This window comes from Tauraco erythrolophus, chromosome 7 (genome assembly GCF_009769465.1).
Source record: "Tauraco erythrolophus isolate bTauEry1 chromosome 7, bTauEry1.pri, whole genome shotgun sequence".
In the NCBI taxonomy this organism is placed as follows: domain Eukaryota; kingdom Metazoa; phylum Chordata; class Aves; order Musophagiformes; family Musophagidae; genus Tauraco; species Tauraco erythrolophus.
In genome coordinates, this window is record NC_141471.1 from 46,660,763 (window position 1) to 46,682,954 (window position 22,192).

Sequence of the window (22,192 nt, forward strand, 5' to 3'; positions counted from 1 at the left end):
CCTGCACGTTTTAGAAGGCCTGATTCTTTGACACTAATATATGTCCTAAGTATTGCCATGCAAATCTAGAAAAAGAGAAAAAAAAAATCTTAGTTAAATGGTACCACAGTTTATGACAAAAAAAAAAGAAAAAAGAACTACCCACAAACATGAGTTTCTTAAGGAAACAGCTTTACCTTGCTTCTATTTAAAACATACATACAGACAAATGGTATAGGAAGGTAATTGAGTCTGTGGCAATGGCACTGTCAAAAGGACAGCAAATGAAATAGAAAAATAATGCAGATGAAATATTTGGAAAAGCAGCTGCTGGGACTACAACTGCATGTGTATGTGTATATACTCACAGCAAACAAAAAAAAGAATTTGAAAATACGGTTACTTAGGAATTAGTATAAATGTGGCAGATGGTAAACAAACTGAGAAAGGAAAGCAAAAAGGTGAAAGTGAAAACATGAGAAACAAAAATTACATGAACGTATCAATTAAGAAGTCAAAAAATCATCTAGAAATGAAGTTAGTAACACTGGTCATCACACAGAATCACCCAGGAGGCCAGAGCAGAAAAAAACTCAGAACTAACTTGATTTAATGACCCATTTCACCTCAGACTCACTTGATTAAAAAAAAAAAAAAAAATCCATACATAGATATTTGAATATATTATTTCGTACTGGAACACTTTTGTCTTAACATCTTAAGCTGTCAGCTTTGTGATACTTACATCTTGCTCCATCTCTGCAGATGAGGAAATAAAGACTACTGAGATTAAATCTTAGAATTCAAAGTTAAGAAAAAAAACCCACCCACCCTTTCAGATACCCTTTGTCACCTCTGGAACATTTACAGTCTTTCTGCACAACAATGCAAATGGGTCATATTTAATACTATTTTTTGAAATAATGAAAAATGAAGAGACAGAAAATGCCCTAAATTAGTAGTCATGATACTACGGAATCGAGTGAGGTTTATTTTTACATGCAACTTCAAAATTAGACAAGATTCACCCATGGAGTTTGTTACACAGCAAATAAGTTATCACCAAAGCAGAATATACTGGCTTGTGGCCAAGACATCTTTCTTTTTTTAAAACCATTAACCTGTTCAGATCATCAAGTCAAAGAACACAAAAATTGAACATGTATGTTGAATATAAATAAAGATTATTATTTTTATTTTGAAACTGTGTCATAATGTTGTTGAACCATAGTCTAAGATTTACCTTTCAGAAAATCATGTAGAATCTTTGATCATTAATATATACGCAGTGTCACTTGGCAATGGGTTAACTCATTTAACCCAAATCTATAATCCCAGGTGGCTGAGGGCATTTCCAAAACAAACTTCAGCATATGCTTACAGTATGTAAATTAGTTTGCTTTCTTTTGGAATCTGTTTTCCTCCTTCTTTGGACTGACTCCCAAAAAAAGCCAAGATTGCATCTGGAGCTCTGACTGTTCCAAGTATTAGTGAAATTGCTTGGAAAATCCAGTTGTAGTAGCATTTAACTATGGGAGACATTACATCACATTCATAAAAGAAACTAAATGTGTTATTCATTTACAGTTTCTAGGGGGCTTCAGTTGATTTAGTTGTTTCAATTGTAAAAGGTGTAACTGAACCTACAGATCATATAAAAACGTGAGAATCTCTAAATTTTGAGTTAACCATAATGGATTTCAATTGAAGGTAGATGAAAGAGAGAACTCACATTTTCAAAAGGTAGTACGGATCACACTGTCAGTTGATTCCACAACTTATTTAACGTGATAATTTAATAAAAGCCATAACAAAGGACTGTGTATCTTACACAAGCAACAGACTGCCCAGTAAAAGACAGTTCTACTACCATAACACAGAGGTGCTTACAACCGTTCTACTACAGTAACACAGAGGTGCTTCAGTCAGAAGAACAAGCATCAGAATTTATTAAATCCTTCAGCATCTCCCAGTCAGTGTGCACTCTGATATTTATTAAGTGGGAAAACCCTATGCTGCAGCCCTTCACTCAGCGAGATTAAAACCAGGACCTTTTTTACCAGAGATCCTGGTTATGAACCCTGTAACATCTTTGAGTCACAAACTCCATACTAAATGTGGCTGAAACTGACCAAGATATTAAAAAAATAATTTAAAGGTGGTTAGCGACAGTGATAAAAGGGCAGGGCAACTTTTAAGTCTCATTTCTTTAGGAAGCCAGATTAAAAAACCAAAAACCAACACAACAGAAGCATACACCCGAGGCCCTGAAGTTGAAAGACAATGTTAACAAAGAAAAAAATCTTGCTATTTTACATCCTGTTTGTTTTCAGTTAGAGGTTCACACAATCAAGGGAAAAGACAATAAGAAGTCACAAAAAGTAAACATTTCTTTAGTGGCTACAGCATGAGTCCAAAAAAGTTAATAAGCAAGGTGCACAAAACTAAGATAAAATCAGATAAAGAAATAGTTTGCATAAAGACATGTTTTCAAACCACTTACTTGTTGTAACTGTGCAATTATTATCTATCCTACAGTCTGAACTGTCATTCAAGCCAATACTACACATTACACATATTTTGGTAAAAACCTAAGCAGAATCACAGAATAGCTGAGGTTGGAAGGCATCTCTGTAAACCCTCTAGTCCAACCCCTCTGCTAAAAGCAGGGTCGAATAGCCTAGGTTGCTCAGGACCAAGCCCAGTCAGCTTCTGAATATCTTCAAGGATGGAGATTCCACAACCTCTCTGGCCAGTCTGTTCTAACACTCGACCACCCTCACAGTAAAAAAACGCTGCTTCTTACACATCAACTGAATTTTCTGTAATTTCACTTTATGCTTGCTGTCTCGCCCTTTCACTAGGCACCACTGAGAAGGGCCTGGATCCATCTTCTTTAACCCACTATCAAATACTTATACACATCATTAAGATACAACCTTTACTCTGGGGAGTATTTACAACAGTTTTAATAGTTTTGTTTGCTTTGCCTAAAACAAGAGAGATTTCACTCTGTGAAATTAAAGGTAACTTTTTAAAAAGACACAAATCTGGTAACTTGTAGAACTTGCTGAGCTCAAGAGTATGCTGACATTCAAAACACATAACGTTTTTATGAATTAAATCACTGCTGTGTTGTGTGATTAACCACAACAGTGAAGAGTACTAAATCCTAGCAGGTTAAGCCATAAAGCATCAAAGAGTTAATTAATAAAAAGGATGGAACTTCCATTATGAGGAAGGGTATTTCCCTTCAAAAAATCTCCTAACAATCATCATTGAAAATATACCACTAAGCAAGCAGACTACCAGTCTGCGTAACAGCTTCTAAAGAGATTTATTTCCCCTGTATTTGACTAGACGACTTTGTTGCTGCTTTACCTGTCTTCCATTTATGTACTTTGGTGCCACCATGAGGTGCTTGGCCTATTACCATTTTAAAATGGAGAGTTCTAAAAAGAATAAATAAATACACAAACGAACAAAACCCAAAGTATATTTCCCGGCTACCACGAAAGTTAGGCTAGGTTTAGTGAGAGCAACAGTAAGTGTACTGGAATGCTGCACCCCAGGTAAAATCAACTGGAATAGAGTTTTACTTGTTGGAGGCCAACAATGTAGTTCTTTAATGTGCCTGTATAAAATGAAGCACTACAAACCATGATAATTCATACAAACTAGCGGAAAATTACTGATATTCACTAGTCCGCCAAAGATATTTCACAATTGAGGAAAACAGAAAACGTCCCATACAAAACTGCTCTCTAATGATCTTAGTATTTTTAAGCTGACTCCCTAATGATCTCAGTATTTTTAAGCTGTTATGTACATTTTCAAAGGAGTCACAAAGAATTAGGAAAATAAAACCCAGCTCTTTTTTGAGACATAAAAAGGAAAAGAAAAAACATTAAGAAAAATAAAACCAAATTACACTGATGTATTTTAAAAATTTTGACTGTATATTTAAGATATTGAGGAGACAGATAAGCTCCTTTAGATGCTACCTTTTTTTTTAGTAATTATGTCTAAGAGGTTCACCACAAGTTATTTTTTACATTTTGATTCTGTAATTTCTTACTTACTGACACCAATGATAAAATCTTACTCGTACCAGTAAGATGGTCGATAAGTAATAAATCTTGTAAGACCTGAGGAGGACAGGTTCAGGCATTTGTCTTTGCTTACTTGTTTCAGTGTTTTTGTTTGCTTCCAAGTGATTTAAAGAACCACGTAAGTCTCGGTTTCATACAGCCAATTCCAAATCTTATTACACGACAGCATGATTGGCTTGCTTTGCACAGTTCTTGGAAGTATTACAGACTCATAATTTCTTTGTTAAATGGTTTGAAAACACACCTTCAAGGCCCAGGTTGGATGAGGCTTTGGGCAACCTGGTGTAGTGGAGGGTTTCCCTGCCCATGGCAGGGCGTTTGGAACTAGATGATCTTTGAGGTCCCTTCCAACCTGAACCATTCTAGGATTCTACTTTGCCCACCACTGGAGAAGTATTTTTGGTTGCAAATATTATGAGTATCGTTGCTCCATTTAAGATTACATCATCTTTAAACAGACATGCCCCTGTTGCATAAAACTTGCAGAAAGTAATATATCATAGATGGCTTTTGACTTTAAGAATACATACAAAATCTGCATTTGCTTACAGGTCTCCGATGCTTGGGATAAAAACGTCTCAGAATTTCCCTGTTCTAATGCTCTACGTTCGTACAGACTAATTCTTGCTCTTTTGCTGATGTCTGTTCTCTTAAAAAGTCTACTAGTTCAAAATTCTACCACTTTTTTTTTTAAAAGAACTTCAAAAGACCTTGAGAGGAAGGAATTTCTGAATGTTTTTTTGATCCATCGATCCCTGAAATTTACTCCCTTTCAGTATATAAATGAACAAAGGAGATGTCATATTGCATTTAAAAAGTGTACACACTTACAATTTGTTCTTTTCTTCAATAAATCTCTTTACCTTTTCATCCCCTTGTTCAGGAACATGCAAAAACCAACATTTTGCTCTTTCACAGCCACGTAAAGTCATGAAATAAAATTTGCAATATTTGCGGGGCAATTCCATCATCTCGAGGATGGGCTGGACTGAATGAGAAGCCTAAAATAAAATAAAATAAAAACACGCAGAAAAAAATCCAACAGACAATATTTTTTGAAAGCAAACATTCATTTTTTTGAGAATTTCAAAGTAGCGACAAATTACAAACAAAAGCAAAAAAATGTGATCTACAATTAAGCCTTTGAAACAATCCTCATCTCTATTTGCAGCATTTCAAAGCAGACCAAGATCAATCCCTTGTCATGTCGTGTTACACACTAACACAACAAAAGTCTGTCTCGAAGATCACAGACAGACAGAATGCAAGAACGGCTAAATGAGATGGACAGTGAGTAGAGAGGAGGAAGACAGGTGACAAACTCCTGCATGGCTCCAGATAACAACCTGAGAATTCTGGGGCATTGATTTTCTTTACCCTTTTTCAGTGCCCAGCATAATGGATAATGCAATCTGTCTTAAGCATGTGAAACCTTGTCCGCTTTTCAGTTCTACAAAAACAATAAAGCAAAAAGCATTATTTCATTTTGCTTAAGCTGGAAAAAGAAATCAACAAAGCTCCACTGTGAATAGCTGTCCCCTCATCATTGATTTTGCTCTCAGAAATTGTATTTACTCGACGATAACATCTTTAGAGGAGTCGAAACATAAGCATACATAGATTCATAATTTCTGACTCGATATAGGAGAATTGTCTGAATATCCATACCAAAATCAGCGCCACAGGATTTGAAATCATTAATGATTTAACAACTCACAGTTGCATTTTTTTCCGTCTTCCATGGCGCAAAATCTCCACAATTTTGCAATGGCAGTACAGGACTTTTTCCTGAAAATCTGTAATCTAAAAATTAGGATAAAGGCAATAAATGGATCAGGTAATAATAAAATGAATCATACCAAAACTACTCTCATTTATCTTATTTTCCTTTGTACTTAAGAGTTCCTTCAAGTCATAGCAATGATTAATGAAAATTTGATTAATATAATCTAAAGCCAGTAATTTAAGTTAGTATTCTTAATTATCCTAAAACTGAGACATTACACAAACTTCAAGAGTAAGCACATTTAAATTAAAAACTTCACTACTTTATCCAAGGTTTCTAACTAACAGAGATAAGAAAAGAAATGGAATAAAAATATCCAGAAGTTTTAATTTCAAAAGGAAAAAAGCACCACACCACTTTATCAGTAATCTTTGCATTCCCACATCACTACCCACAAATTTAAACTTTTTCCAGAACTGAAATAAAACCTTTCATACTGTATGTTTTAAGCAGTGCAATACCAAGCTTAAGCCCAATGTAAGTTACTGGTTTCTTAACCGTGAAACTTGGTTTTAGAACTTTAATTGTTATTGATAACAGATTTCTTTCTCTGAAAAAATGAATAATGTTAATGGAAGATAAAAGTTCAAATTTTCAACTCCATATCTGAAGAGAAATAAGAGCTTCTGAATGTCTTCACTTCTAGAGTTCCCATCTAGCCCCTTGAAAGAACTGAGTATTGAAAAGAAAGGATGCTCAGCCCTTTCTTACAAACTATAGTTACTAAAGAGCATCCAATAACGATACATCTTCTACTAGAGACTTGCACTAGTGGTTCTTAATCTGCATGTCTTGCGAAATAGACTGGACTATCACAGGATAGGAAGGACAAATATAACACAGAACAATTAAATATCTAAATGTTACGTACTGTCACAGCTGCGTATTTTATGCAGTGATGGTGGGCAATTTGGTAAATTCAGGATTGGATAAATTTAGTGACAGGAAAAAGACTGATAAAGTGGAAAAATCCACTAGCGGCAGAAATACGCCACTGAGAACTTGTGCTTAGAAGTCTTTCCTCCAGATTCTTGCCATCCCCACAGCATGGAGTTTCTGACCAGGTCCTTTCAACAGTTTTTGCTCTCCGTGCCGACTGTATGTCAAATTTATAGGGGAGCAGGCAGTAAAGTGAAATAGCCAATCCTGTCTGCACAGTTCTGGGGAAAAAAAGGCTGTTTTGCCTTCTCCTAGCAGAGAAACTCTTTCTTTGGCAGATGATTTGAAGAAGGAAGATATGGAAGAACTCTTCAGAAGGTGTATACACTTTTAAGGCCAAAACCACATGCAATTTCAAACAACTGTAGTCTCGAGACATATTTTACTGTTGTTTTTTACAGCATCTATGTTTCTTGCACTTTCGGAAAATACTGTTGAATGACATGATGGTAAAATCGTTCTACAAGCTCAGACTGGCAGTTAATTTGAATCGAAACCAAGAACCTCTGCCACTGATCTCAATTCAGGAAATCCATGTTTATAAACATCGATATTCAACAATAATTCTAAAAATATTAATTCCCAAAACAGCTGTTGCAAAGAAACAATGCAATATCTATCCATCAGTAATCAATTCCTGTTTATCTTGAACGCCAAATAAAACTATGCATTTATATAAGGCTAAATGTCAAGAGTTGTCATGTGCAGAGAAAAAGAGAAGGAAACTTTGACTACAGTACCATTATGTCATGAGACACTTAATAGCTACCTGTCCCAGTTGTGAAATACACCAGGTCAAAACGAAGTGCTGATTACTACATCTAGATCATTTCCTTGATCCAGTCTAGTCAAGGCCTCACAAACATTTGAATTGGCATAAACAACAAAGTTCTACATTTGGCAATGTGAGCAAATCCCCGAGCAAATCCCTTAGCCGAGTTTTGCCAAAAGGCAACAACCAACCAAGAAAACCTGCACTCATGTTCTCTGACCACAAATAAAGAAAAACAAGTTACTTACCTATAACAGGGCTCAAACACAATGTGTCACAACACTAAGAATGCAGGCATTGCTGTACCATTAAAGTATCTGAGAATCATAAACACCAACATAGAATGATTGCTATTTGACCCTACCAAACAGGATTCTGCTATAAAACTCGACCCAAAAAACTGCACTAACCTATCACAAGAGCTTACATTTCTGCTTGTATGCATGCTAACTAAAATAAATTCCAGCCAATGCCTTCAGGAATTGAAGAAATTCCTTAAGATCTTATAGGTAAATAAAACACATGTCAAAACAAATTCTGGAGGGTTCACGAATACAGCATACGATACCATTTGTCTGGGGTTTCATCACTGTAACTTCACTGAAGACGTTTACTTTCGGGGCATCCAACGGTAATCCTGATAGAAATTCACAGTTCACAAGATCTCCGTAGTTACAGTCACTGTTGAGTATTAAAACCCAAAAATTTGTTTAACCAAATTAAACAGGTACTTCTTTGATATACTAAATGCCTAAAAAGGGAGATTAAGTGTATAAAAGATGAGAATTTCTTCAACAATTTAAACAATATACTTAAAAACTTGCTGTAAATTTAAGTACCTAGCAGTCCCAATGACTTTACTTTCATTACTCTCATTGCCTGGTCCAATCTGGTTATCATCTTAGCTGTTCTGTCCTAAAGTGTAACTATATGATATTCAATAAATAAGTAGAAATGCACTCGTGAACCACTTTTTTTTTTCACTATGCTGACAAGAAGAATGAGATTATTTCTGTCACCTCTGAAGAAGCATCTACTTTTCAGTAGTCTGTTATGTAATATCTGCCACAGAAGTAATCCACCAAGCTTTTGAAATTACATTTGAAGAGCCAACTATTTTGTTTCCTAATAAGTGACTCCACTCAGCAGAAAATTAAAGTGATTTCAAAAGGATCTCCAATTAAAAATTGTTCTGCCTTTAACTATTCCCAAATATGTATATTCCAGATAATTAAACTACTAAAATGTGATGTTTTCCAAAATAAGCTACAAATATTGCTGGCAAAATACTTAAGTGATCTCTTTCTTATTTGCAAATAAGAAAAAAATAATCCCCTTTTATCAGATCTCCCTCCTCTTCCCCCTTCAATTAAGAACCTAGGTTCGGTACAAAGGACATTTCAGTCTGCTTGCTGTTTGGAGACACAAACAAACTTGCTATGCCCTATGAGGGGCACATTCTAGCTATTTAATACTTCTCATAGCCAGGATAATGAAAATCTTTCCTAAATTGCAGGCTGCTTTTAATACACTCTGAAATAAAAATGCTATGGCAGAGAAGAATAAAGTCTATTTAATAAAACTAAATTCTTCAATACAAATCTTTGTTTTTATTCTAGTCAATATATTGTATTGTTCTCCAGAGGAAAAAACTCTGCTGATCTAGTTATTCGGAATTTTCAAGTTACCATGTAAATTTTTTTTTTATGCTTCCTTGCGATGCCAGCTTCAGATCTGACACAACAGGATTTTCATAGCATCTTACCTTCGGGACAACAATTTCAGCTCTCTTTTTAACCCAGACATGAAACTACACACAATTTTGCTCGGAACTGTGAACTATACAGCTCTACAATCAATTTATTTTCTTCAGTAACAGCATCACTAAAAGCAGAGTTTGCTAAATAAGAACAGTAACTATGTTTTCTTCTAGGTGAAACTTTGCAATATTAATGTTTTTGAGTAAAACTAGAGAAAACAGTGAGACTCCAAACGAAGGAATAAATGCCTCTTGTCTAACCACAGTGTGTGCTGCATTTCAACTAAGGAAGTGAATTAACGCAGTATCACTTGCACAAACATCTTTTATCCAGCATAATCTACTCACTCTATAGCATCAAGAACTATTTATGCTACTAAGGCAAATTTAAATGGGTATTTTATCAGAAGGAGGAACCTGGAGCTCTCTAGTGGATTAATGAAAAGATGCAATACTCTCCATTTAACAGACTTTTGGTACGCTTCAAGTCTGTCACAGAAACGTGACGTGCTGGAAAAATGCAATACCCTCTTCTATGCCACTTAAGGTTTCTTGATTATTGTGAAAATAACTCTGAAATATTTGTTATTTCTCTTTTAATTACTTAAGTATTCTATCAGTAATGTATACTTTTTCTACGAAGTCTTATTCTGCTTCAATTTTGGGCTGATGTTGAATGAAAGTTCCTTAGTTTGACACTTTTAAGTCACATGTACAATAAACACTGTAAGCACAGCTTGAAGCTAGCAGAACAGTAAAGCACATGCTTAACTGCACGTCATGTTTTTAAGCGCCTTTTTCTACTGTTGTTGAAATATTTGTCAGCCTGAATCTGAATGAGATCTTTCAATTGTTTCATCAGTTTAAAAAGTCTCAAGAGACAGAAAAGAAATCTGAAAGTTTTACCGATTTTCTTTTTTTTTAAAGTTCTGGTAAGCACTATTGTGGCTGGAAGAGTATCTTATGCCATACTCACATTGAGATGCCAATGTGAGACACTGGTATAAAGTGGATCTATTTCATCACCAGCCAGAGGACAAAATTACCTCTATTGTCCTGTCAAGCTATGACTATACTTGTCTTGTACTTTGCACAATGAAATACAGTATTTCACATATTTATTTTATCACAGTCACAATAACATAGAAAAATTAAAATACTGATGGTGTTTTGGTAAAAACATCACATATCATTTGTACAGTAACTGAGGAACATCACAGGTTACATGAAGGATACAGTATATATACCTTTTTTCAGCTTCACTCTTTATTTCTTGTTTAACATCAGGAACTCCATCTGCAAACTTGAACTATGAAGATATTTAAAACGTACTCTCAGATACAGCAAAGCACTACTAAGCCTGTTACACTTTACACTACAGACTTAAAACCATTAGTGATCGCTGGAAGGTGTGATAACACAGTCTTGACTGTAAGAACTGTAATTGGGACTGTACGGTTACTCTTGCACCATCTTTTTAAATGGACACACTGCCATTATACTCTGTGATCTTTAAAATAGTGATTTTTAATTGGAAAAAAGGCGACATGATTGTCTTCACTTTTCTCTGCTCTCACTGATAACCCCACTGCCCGATTTTAACTGCACCTGGCAGATGTGCAGAAACCTACAAAAGTCATTCCATCAAGTTTAATGAAAATTCAAAGCTGTACTGAGGAGAAATCTAAGGCTTTTTCTCAGCTGTGTACCATGGTGTATAGGTAAAAAAATCCCCAAAGATATGAAAGAAAAAAGACAACACTTAACATATCGAGGGGTGAGAATCTGAAAGGACTGATATAGAACAAAGTCATGGAATCTTGGCTTTGCTTTATCCATTATTCATGAAGTAACTTGAACTTCACATTTTATCACATATTTATGACAGTCAAAGAATTAGAGATGGATATGGTCTCATTGGGTCTCCAAACTTCATTTTATCAGTTGCTCAAATATCTTGAGTTTTCTCCATAGTTATTGTCCTTCTCAGAGCATTATTAGTTGGAAAATTCATAAAAAAAACCCAAAATCACCCCAAACAGCGGAATACTTGTGACAAGTGTTCTACCACTCCACTCCCTGCTCAGGTCTGCATCCACATACAGGAATAGGTTAAGGGCTGCAGCATGTATTCTGTGGCTTAAGTTTGGTTAAGTTTGAGGTTGGAGTGAGATTAGTTGTACATATTTACTGCTGTCCAACACAGCACAGAAAAAAAACATTAGGACATTGTTTTTATAAAGCCACAACACTACGAAGCAGCCCAACTGAGACAGACTTGGCAACACTGAGACAAGTACTACACATCCAGTAACCTTCACTATTTGACAGACTCTTCTATCCTCTCTAAGAGGTCAGGCAACCAAACAGCGCTGCTCACTTCATGAATCAGATGTTAGTAGCCTCAATTCCATTTGCTGAAGTAAACGTTTCTATTCTGCTTTTAAATAATGATTTTGTCAGAGAAACTGATTCCCTACTGTTTGATTACCTTATCAATTACTCATCAAATTTTTGCCATGTGAATTTTACTGTTTAGCCATAAAAAATATGTCACAGTTAAAACCATTATCCACTCTTGAAGCAGACGAAAATAGTAAATACTATCAGCAGCTATGTCTGAGTGGCAGCGAGATGTAAATTCCAATCCATTATCCAAGAAGTAAATAGTATAGAACTTCAGCAAGTCTTAAAAGACCTAGACTTATTATATAGAGGAAGGAGGACAGAGAGAATAGAAAGGTCAGATAAAGTCAGTGAGCAAGAAAATGGTTTATTGTTCTCTCTGAACTGCCAGGAAGTCAGTATGTTAATGCAAAACGTCAAAATAATGAGCCACAGAATGATCCTCCTCAGATGCTTGGTGGCTGTGCAGCTCCTCAGCTTTCCAACACCACCCCATGCTTCTCAGAGTGTGTAATGAGAAACATTTAACATCAACTTTTAAAATGAGATACGTTACGTAAAAATGTCACACATGCACAGTAGTATTCTTAGGTGCTCACTGGAACAGTAATTTTCATGCAATTGGTAATACAGAATTACTGTAACAACTGATATAACAATATCTTGTTTCATTTCAAATTTAATTTTTACATTTACATTTACATTAGTGATGGGTGATAGGACAAGAGGAAATGAATATAAGCTTAGTCAGGGGAGATTCAGGTCGGATGTTAGAAAGAATTTCTTCTCTGAAAGGGTTGTCAGCCACTGGAATAGGCTGCCCAGGGAGGTGGTTGAGTCCCCATCCCTGGATGTGTTTAAGAAAAGGGTGGATGAACTACTTAAGGATATGGTTTAATGGGAGATTAGGGACGGTTGGACTGGATGATCTCTACGGTCTTTTCCAACCTAGAAATCTATGAAATCTAATGATGAATTATTAGTGACAAGTTAAAAAAACATGTTCTGTCAAGCAAAACTTAAATTGCCAATAGCACAGCAATCTATCAAACACCAACATTCTTTTTACTGCAGGAAATTAAAAAATTTGTTGATAAAACAGCATTAGTAATTAAAATTACTCAATTAATGGACTACAATTTCTTGAACTATTTAGTGACGGAAAACATAATTTCTCACTACCTTTTCATGCATGTTGTAACTCTTTAGAAGTTCATCTAGTTCTCTGAGCTGCTCATCTTCAAGAAAGTCCTCAGTAACACCTCCCAAAGGACTGCTTCCTCTGGAGGAGTTGCGGGTTTTAATATCTGTAGCTGAAAACGTATAAACACATTACTTTGCATGCTTCCCATGCTGCAAGACAACAAAGCTTTTATTTTCTAAATATTACAAAGCTTTAACAGTAATGACATTTAAGAACTCCTAGGACTTCCTAAATGTGAAATTTATATGTAAAATTATTTCACCTTTAAAGCACGAACCATTTCAAATAAATATTAAACTGAATCTGCAATTAAAATTCTATCCAAGCTTTACATTCTGTAATAGTCTCTGTAGAACAGTACAACAGGTTTATTTATATAATATTGAATTCAGTATTTTAGAAATAAATTTGGTTAAGCTTTCATATTAAAACACAGCTGAAGCTATGTGTGGTGATCTGCTAAGCAAATAAAGACTTAGTCTTTGCTAGAGAAGGGCATAAGCTAATCATAATGACATGATGCAAACCTGGACTAAATATAGACAGCTCTGAGAAACTCCGAATTCCTGTAATACAGTAAACTCCATGAGAATTCAGTGTCGGGAAATTTCAGCACCTTTTGCAGATGCCACAGGAAATCAACAGAGCACCAGATTATTATTGGAAAGACTTTTATCTTATAGTCACTGGTCTCTGTATGATCCTCAGTACAAGACACATCTGCATGAAGACAAGGTACGCAAGATTTCCACTTGAAAGATGAAGAGGATTGATGTCATCCAGAATACCTTAACTGTAGTACTTGTTGCCCTTCTTGGACTGTGAAGCCACTGAGACAAGCAGCCATGACCTCACTACATAACACAAGACACCAAGGCAGTAACACACATTTCTAAATAAATAGTCAGTAATTACCAAAACCAGGCACCTTTCTTCTGTTCTGTACAGGTCCTTTTAAAAAGTCAAACATCAAACATAAGTTACCAGGTGCATATTAATCCAAGAATGTGATGTGATCCTAAGTTTTTCAGATCTGGGAAGAAGGACCTACTTAAAACTTTATTTTAAGCATCACAAAAAGACCCAAAGACTTTCAGCCTCAAACTTCGTTAGAACATGAAGTAAAACAACAGATAGTCTAAGAAAATGCAGAAGTTACTAGACAGTACAGGACTTGCTCCCAGGTTTGGTTTCAATCACCTCAGATGCCATGGCACTGGCTCTTTACATCACCAGAGGCCTAACTGTGCACTTCCTCCCAACTCTACCTTGGGAAACTTGTGTTTAGTTCTGGGTGTCTGAGCTCCTACACCTTCGTTACCTTTTATTTTGCCTTACAGTCACTGAAGCCTGAAACTTCCTCTCCCTCAGATAGTCACTATTCACTCCTTCTTCTCCAAGAGGCGACATCTGCCCAAACCACTCACTCCTTCTACACGAACATAACACGTTAATATAAAGAAACAGCACAAGGTACTGTCACAGACACTTTTCAAGCCTGCAGCAAAATCAACACGCAATGGCAGAGTGCCAGATTAACGGCAAGTTGACACACCGACACCACAAAGCGAAACACTGAGAACCTTCAAAACCAGTCTCAGAACTCTATACCTTCTCCGGTGTGTGAGTAATGGGCTTCTGTTCAAAGTCAAAATCCTGCTCCTCCAATCTAAGAGAAACTTCCACAACAGAAATACCTTGCGTAGTAGGTCTGTATGCAAGCCATAGTAAACAAAACAAATCACATTCAGATGCTGCCTAGTTGGACTGTTTGTTCTGCTTACAATAGGAAGAAAAAAAATTAAGTCAGAAGTATTCTTCTCTAAAAAAATTTAAACATCCTTAAAAAATAGAACAGTTTGTCAGAGAAATGGGCATAGCATCTGCAAAAAACAACAGTACAAACTGGAAAACAACCTGTGATAAAATTCTGTCTGCTGATGAACATGAGAGGACAACCAAGTAAGATTATGAGTCAGACTCCAAAGCAGTATCACAGTACTGGGTGTCTTACTGTCATCTCATCAGCTAAAGAATTCCTTGCCTAAACTATCACAGACATGTCAAAAAACCTACAAAATAAAACAAAAAAAAACACCCCACGCAGTACTACCAACAAACAAGTACTACAGAGAAGTGGATGTTCCCTATAAGGCTTAGGTTTGTACCACTTCAAAATACATTCATTTTATACACATTAAGAAACAAATTTCTTTTACAATAAAAAGATACTACTGAACTGACAAGTTCTCATTTTATGCGGAAAGTAGAAATCCTAGGTTTTGACACTGAACATCTTTGTGGTTACTTTCTTCTCTCGATTACGTGTTCAAAAATCTCCAAAGACTCTTACCTTTTAGCATCCAATCACAGGAATTTTCAGTATCTTTCGACATTCCGGATTCTTGTATGTTAATATGTCTGTTTTGAACAAAAAGTGTATTTAAGACTTTCATCTTGCACAAAAGCGGAATTAATCTAACCAGTTACGTAAAATTAAAGTTCTCAGTAATACTTTTAGCTATGGACAGAATCCTTACAACACACTGTTGTAAGACTGTTCTTAACTCTCTCTCGGCTTTCTCATGTCCATACCTACACATACACACCTAAACACATTAAGTAAAATCAAGACATTGCAAAACCCAGAATTTGTCAGTAAAAGCTCATCTCATTTCACCTTTGCCTGAAATACTGAGAAAGGCAATCTTCTCTGTGCAGCAAATTATGGGAATACTAATTCTATGCTAATGAGCCAATTCATCAGTTTCTACAAAATGTGATTTACAGTAATTTTATATTCAAGACAATTTGCATAACAATGACTGTCAAAGGCAGTAACAAAAACATTTGTTCATAGAAAGATACTTATTTCATCTATTTCAAAGCTAAGTTGGGGAAAAAAAAAGTATTTCTCCTTAGAAAAGCTCAGAAAGTAAAAATATATATTCAAATATGATACACAGAATATACAAAACAACGTCGTCATCACAGATTTTGGAAACTCGTACCTGGTGAATGACACCAAGTATAATGACAGCAAGTATTAAGTTATTTATTAAGAATATTACTCTTAATAATTATCTTTGTTCATACTTTCATATTTCACTTCATGTGGTTTAAACAAATTCTTTAGGATTACATTTTCCTTCGATTTATAATTTATCCCAGTTCTTATGAAGAACAAATTAATTCATTTGCATTCAAATACTCTCATACCTCAATCAAATTCTGACACTTAAATCAAACCAGAAATTAGTGGTCTTCTACAAGGAAGCCTGACCGCTACAACCAAACTATACTGATATGAGAAAAAAAAGTATTTAGGATTATTTTAATAAAAAGAATGATATACATACCTAAAATTACTATCTACTGAATCTCTATTTTCTGAGATGACAGGATCCTCAAGCTTAAGATTCTGCTTTTCATCTTTAATGCAGATACTAGTATAGGATGCCTTGACAGGACAATTTTCACAGTCTGCAAGCACAAGCTGTGGCTCATTACTGGTTCCAAAAAGGTCGGGGTCATCCTGAATCACATCAATGACAAGAACATCTTCTTTGTAAGCTTCAAGGATATCTGGAAAATTTTGACTTCTGTGTTGTGAAAGATTCCCTCTTGATTTCCTATCGTCATTTATTTCTAATGCAACAGGGTGGTCCACTGCATTCCAAGAATGATCAGGAAAATTAGATTTTAGTACACGTTCAGTACCACAGGAATCAGGCACAGATGACTCTAGCTGCCCGTCTAGAAAAGGATATGGATATAAAGAAAAACATTCAGGGAGCGCAGACATCTCATTTGAAACGTTTTCAGGGCTATCGTGCTTAAAGTCCTGACTGTTGATCTCATCTGCTTTTTTCTTCATGGAAGCTGCAGATGTAGCATCTCTTGTGACAGGAAGAGGCTGCTGCTCAGAATCTACTAAACTAGTTTCTTCACCTGTTTTCTGCCTTCTTGAAACACTAGTGCTGTCGAGAAGCTTTAGTGGACTACAGGTTTTGCTTTCAAATGAATGGACAGATTTCAATTTCCCGGCTTCAGGTTTGTTTCTGCATAAAGGAATTTTGAATTTTGTCAGGTTTCCAGTGTTTAATACTTTCATTATCTTTAAATCAGAAGACGTCTGGTTCACTACTGATACTTTACGGCTGAAGTTTCTTTTTTTGTTACCTGTGGATGTACCATTCTGGATTGTCACAGACAGGTTTGTTTTTGTTACAGCTCCTTTATTTTCGTATTTTTGTTTTGTTCTACAATTTAAGGTTGCTTTAACTTCTTGCACTTCATCACGGCTAAAAGCCATGACACTTCTATCCATATTAACTGGCGATTCCACATTTCCATTGCTTGTTCTCAAAGTCTCATAAATGTCCACAGAAGAGGATTCTGGTGTTTCAAGTGAAGTCAGACATTTAGTATTTGGATCCATTACCTTACGTGTAGCTTCTTTGTCAACATCCACTGATGACGTATGCAAATCCAGCTGTCTCAAATTTCCAGTCACAGCATCGTTTCCTACAGCTTTAACACTGTTTTTATCATAGCATTCCTCAAAGGCAGTTCTCAAAAGTCTTTTTCCTTCTGAGATGGACCCATGACTTTTAGGAACCCATTCAGAAGTCCTGGCACAAGATTCAAAAGGCCAAACATGTCTACCAGTCATAGGTACTGTTCTTTGACAGGTAAACTGCTGCAATTTCTTAGTAACTTTGTTCAATTTTTCATCTGTCTTGCTTTTGTGACAGTGAGAAACATCATGGACTTGAGCTAGCACTCTCAGGCTATCTGAGGCAGCAGAATGATGTGCCACACTGTCTGAATTTTCTCCTTTTGCTACTACAGAGAGCTCGGATGTCTTCTTAAATCCATCTTCAAATTCAAGTACTTCGGTACTAATCTGTCTCCAGACTGATATATTTTGTGCTTCATGAGTATTTTTTCCTATATGAAGATTTGATGTATGATCACATGAAGACGATGGAGTAATTTCTTTATGAGTTAGCCCTAAGACTGCAGGGGAGCTTGACATGGCAACTGCTGCTTCTGCTTGTAACGCACACTCACTGCATTCATTACCCATGTCCATGGAAACATTCTGCACTGCTGATTTCTCAGTGATTTCCTTCTTTTTTCTAGGCTTTCTACCAACATTCCACTTTTTTCCCCTTGAACACCCATTCTTTTCACTCCGACAGCATGAAAAACACTTTTCTCCATTTTGAGTTTTTTCTTTATTAAACAATAAACCACCTTGTATGGGTGATCTCTCATTTTGTATTCTACTAGTGCTGCAATTCATATCACTCTGTTCTACAGCACCATCATGAAAAACACACTTTCTTTTATCATGGGCTATATGGAAGAATCCATTTAATTTGTAACTGTTGGTAGTTCCTCTAGCTGAAGACTTCACAAACATTCTGATGTAACTACAGGCCTCTAGTCTCACAAACGGATTCTTTTCTGTTGCACAGAGCAAGCCGTTACAATGGTTGAGGGTGTTTCTGCAATGTTCCACATTACGTTTTCCAGACACATTTCTCATTTTTTCAGCTGTATTCGCGCTAAAACTTTGCAAGCACTTCATCTGATCAATTCTGAGTTTCCTTTTATTACACTGCACACCAGACTTTTTTGTTACAGGCTGGCATAGAAAGCTCTTGCTTTGAGTCCCACCTGATGTAGCAACTGTAGGAGATTTAGAGTAGTGAGATTCCTCTTCCTTGGAATGTTCTGATCTGTTTTGATTTGTCTTAAGCTTCTTCACAGCCTGTGAACCAGAGTCTTGCTCAATTGCTTTCCATTTTTCCTCTGCTGATTAAAACCAAAGAAGTATCATTAAAGAATAAGCTAAGGAAAAAAGACTAACCTATTGTAATATTTTACAAAGGGAACAAAAAACATTCAAGGCTACTAAAGAACATGACACTGTGTAAGACCAACATTTCTGTAAAGTTTTAGCTTTTTTTTTTATATAAAATGAGCGCTATTAACAGACTTATAGTAACAAATGATGTTTTGTCTTTGGAAAATGCGAAGATGAGCAAAACTTCAAGGTATTAAAAGGACATTGGAAGTTTTATATTTAAAACAGGTGGAAACCAAATTAGAGCAAGTCTGGCAAGAAAATGGACATGCTGTTCGCACACGTAGCCTTAAAATCTTTTGTTTACACAGCAGATTCTCTGATAGGAAAGCTTGCTTATAACAATACAGTGATTACTTCATACACAAATAGCCCAGCCAAACGCATCCAACTGTTCAAGAAGATCCAGAAATACTGCAGGACTTGCATTTTTATAAAGCACTACTTTTTATTTAAGAGTAAATACAGATTACGTAAAAAACTGTACATCTGAAAATTTCGTCTGGAGAACAGATTCAAGAATGTACTAATAGAATGCTGGTTTTCTACATCTCAGTTTTCAAAGGAAGTAAGATGCAATTTTAATACCTGTTTTTCAGAATACGGTTTCTAGATATAATATTTATTAATAATAACCCACAGCAAATATTTGTCATTTACCCACTTTGAAAGTAAAAAGAATGTCTTTCAGGCAATTGTCTGAGACTTAAAAATCCTCTTCAAAATTGTTCCAGTTGGATAAAACACTCTCTTAAAATGCCAAAATACAACCTTTGCTTCCACATCTTTTAGGATTTTGCAGAGAATAACAACTAAAAAGGCAAAAAGTTCTGAAAATAAAACCCAGCATCCTATAAAGGCAAGCACTAAAACAAGACAGCATGATACATGCTCAAAAATAAGTAATACACAGATGAAGAACTGACTATTTTATTTTGGCTTTGCTGAAACTACTGTCTCCTTTCCTGCTTTTGTCTGAGCTTCTACACATAAATGAACCCACCGTTTTTGAGGGAGAGGAAAAAAAAATAACTTCTTATTCCAGTGCAGTTGCTGCTGATACCTCTTCTTACCCCCACCCCTCAAAAGGGCATATGGTCTCCTCTCCTTTGTGTGAAATAACTGCTCTTCTCCTTCAAGGAAACCCCTAAAAATCTGGGGTTTTTTTCCAAGACTGTTGTCACAGTATTGTAAGGCAGACCCTAACTCTTATCTCTATACTTCTTCAGGTAATTAAGCAGCCATCCACTAAGAGTCACTTTGAGATAGGGTACAGGCCACTCTTTCCTGCCCTTATGAATTTGTTCCACACAGACACATCTGCAAAAGAAAAACTATCATCTTATTTTTCACTTTCTAATGGGGTCTTACTATAGCACCAGCCCTTTGTCCTGGGATCCCAAATTCTGCACCTGTACTTCTACAATGAGGCATAAGTGCTTACCTCTTTCGTTCAGGCTGCCTGCTCCTTTCTGAGAGTTTGAGCTCTGCTGCTCTTCTTCCATGAAACCCTTGTGCACCTTTCCTCTGGCTGTTGCTTGTTCTTGGCTACTTAGACCCCGTAGCCGCTGTGACACCAGTGTGCTTCTGCCCCTCTTCCTCAGGCTCACAGCCTCTTTCTTGGACTCCGCACACCGTGTATGCGGTTCTAGCAAGGCAGATCTACCTCTCTCTCTGGGACCTTGCAGTTTTGGTTTCCTCAAAGATGTCCCGACTTTCTTGCTCAAGCACCTCTTTCCTTTCTCCTGTGTCCCTGGTGTTCTTGATTCCATTAAAGAAGACCCGTCTAACTTCCCTGGCATATCTACCTCCTCCTGAGGTTTTGGTTCAGACAAGGATTTCCGAGTTCCCAAATTCTTCTTAAGATCTGCTATTTGCATCTTGCGTATTGTTATGGAGTCAGTGCTTTTTATTTCTGCACATGTGCCCTTTTTGGGTTGCAGCACCTCTGGTTCCGGCAAACAGGAAATGTCATGTCTCTCTGTGCTCTCAAGTTCCTCCTCTGAGGATGGGATTTGTAATTTTACTTCCATAAAGGAATATCTGCCTTTTTTTCCTGAGCTTCCTGAACTCTCCAGGAAACCTGAGAGGTTCAGTCCCTCAGAGCTATATTCTTTCCTTTTGATCCCTGCTAAGAATTTATTTTGCGAAGTAGTTCCTGAGAAAAATAGCTGTTGACCTTGTCCTATCCCTTTCCCGACAGTCTCTTCCCAGCACGCTGCTGCAGCCATGGTTGCTGGCTGCCAATCTTTGCATACAGCAGTGTCTGAGACTGGCAGAGCTACACTCTCCATGCTTCTGGCAGCCCTCCTGCACTGTATCCCTTTGGTTTTTTCACTTGAGAGTCTCTGGCTACTCTCACCTTGCTCCTTCTGCACGCAGCCAAGAGAAGCAAACTGCTCACAGGAAACGCTGGAGAGCATGGTCGGTTGCAGACAGGAAGACAAGGGCTGCTCAGGTTTTGTCTTTGGTGCCAGATGAGGACTCTGCCTGACTACCAGCTTCTTCCCTGGCTCACGTCCTACCCCTGCACCCAGAGGGCTTGGGCTGGTGACCACCCTGTTAGGCCCTTTCACCTCACTGACAGTTATTGCTTTCCCTGAGCTTAACTGTGGCATCGTAGGGACCTAGAAACAACCACAAAATCCACAAAACCCACCCAAGGCTGCACCCTGAACAGCACTCCAGCTAGCCCAGCACCCACGGTGGGCGCAGGCCCGACCAGGAAGGGAGCACAGCCTCCCTCAGGCTACGGTCTCAGGCGGGAGCGAGTCCAGCCTGACAGAAATGCCAGGCCACCTGGGCAAAGCCCGCGACCACCAGCAAGCCTCCACCGCCTCCCCCGAGCCCGGAGCCGCCCCTCACGGCAGCGGAGGAAGGAAGAAGCAGCCCCGCACCTATCCCGCCTCAAGGACCGCGCCGCGGCCCCTCTGCCTCGCAGGCCGCCGCCTCCCGTGCCACCCCTGCGGCCGCAGCAGCCGCCCGAGCCACCGTCCGCGCCCTCTCCCTCTTCCCTCGCCTCGTCTGTCGTCGGCCGATCCGCTCCGCTTCGTCTAAGCCCCGCCAGCGTCGCCCGCCCGCCACACACTGCGCGCAACCATGCGGCCGCCCACCGCCGGCGCCGCGAGGCTGGAAATGGCCGCGGGCGGCGGCGTGAGGGACGCTTCGCGGCGGGGCGGCGGGCGGAGCCTGCGCGGGCGGGAGCGCCGGCACTTGCGGGCCGGAGGCGGTGAGGTCGCGGCGCCTAGTCGTGATCCTCCGCTTGCCGGGTCAGCGGTCTTGCCTTCGTGGCGGAGGCTGCTCTCCGCTCCCTTGTTGCCCGAAGCCCCGCGCCGCAGCCGCCGCGCTCAAGCGCTT

At 37.8% G+C, this 22,192-nt stretch overlaps 1 protein-coding gene across 1 annotated transcript in view; it reads right to left on the reverse strand.

Moving 5' to 3' along the window:
* Nucleotides 1-21,453, reverse strand: part of TOPAZ1 (testis and ovary specific TOPAZ 1) — a 32,383-nt gene extending 10,930 nt beyond the window's left edge. Inside the window, exons 1-9 of the mRNA XM_086614995.1 lie at nucleotides 20,280-21,453; nucleotides 16,317-18,783; nucleotides 15,305-15,378; nucleotides 12,936-13,060; nucleotides 10,595-10,656; nucleotides 8,157-8,269; nucleotides 5,809-5,894; nucleotides 4,955-5,092; nucleotides 2-65 (exon numbers count right to left, since the gene is read on the reverse strand). Of these exons, the coding sequence (XP_086471121.1) occupies nucleotides 2-65; nucleotides 4,955-5,092; nucleotides 5,809-5,894; nucleotides 8,157-8,269; nucleotides 10,595-10,656; nucleotides 12,936-13,060; nucleotides 15,305-15,378; nucleotides 16,317-18,783; nucleotides 20,280-21,453 (4,303 nt within the window). The remainder of the gene's footprint in view (nucleotide 1; nucleotides 66-4,954; nucleotides 5,093-5,808; nucleotides 5,895-8,156; nucleotides 8,270-10,594; nucleotides 10,657-12,935; nucleotides 13,061-15,304; nucleotides 15,379-16,316; nucleotides 18,784-20,279) is intronic.
* Between the last annotated feature and the right edge of the window lie 739 nt (nucleotides 21,454-22,192).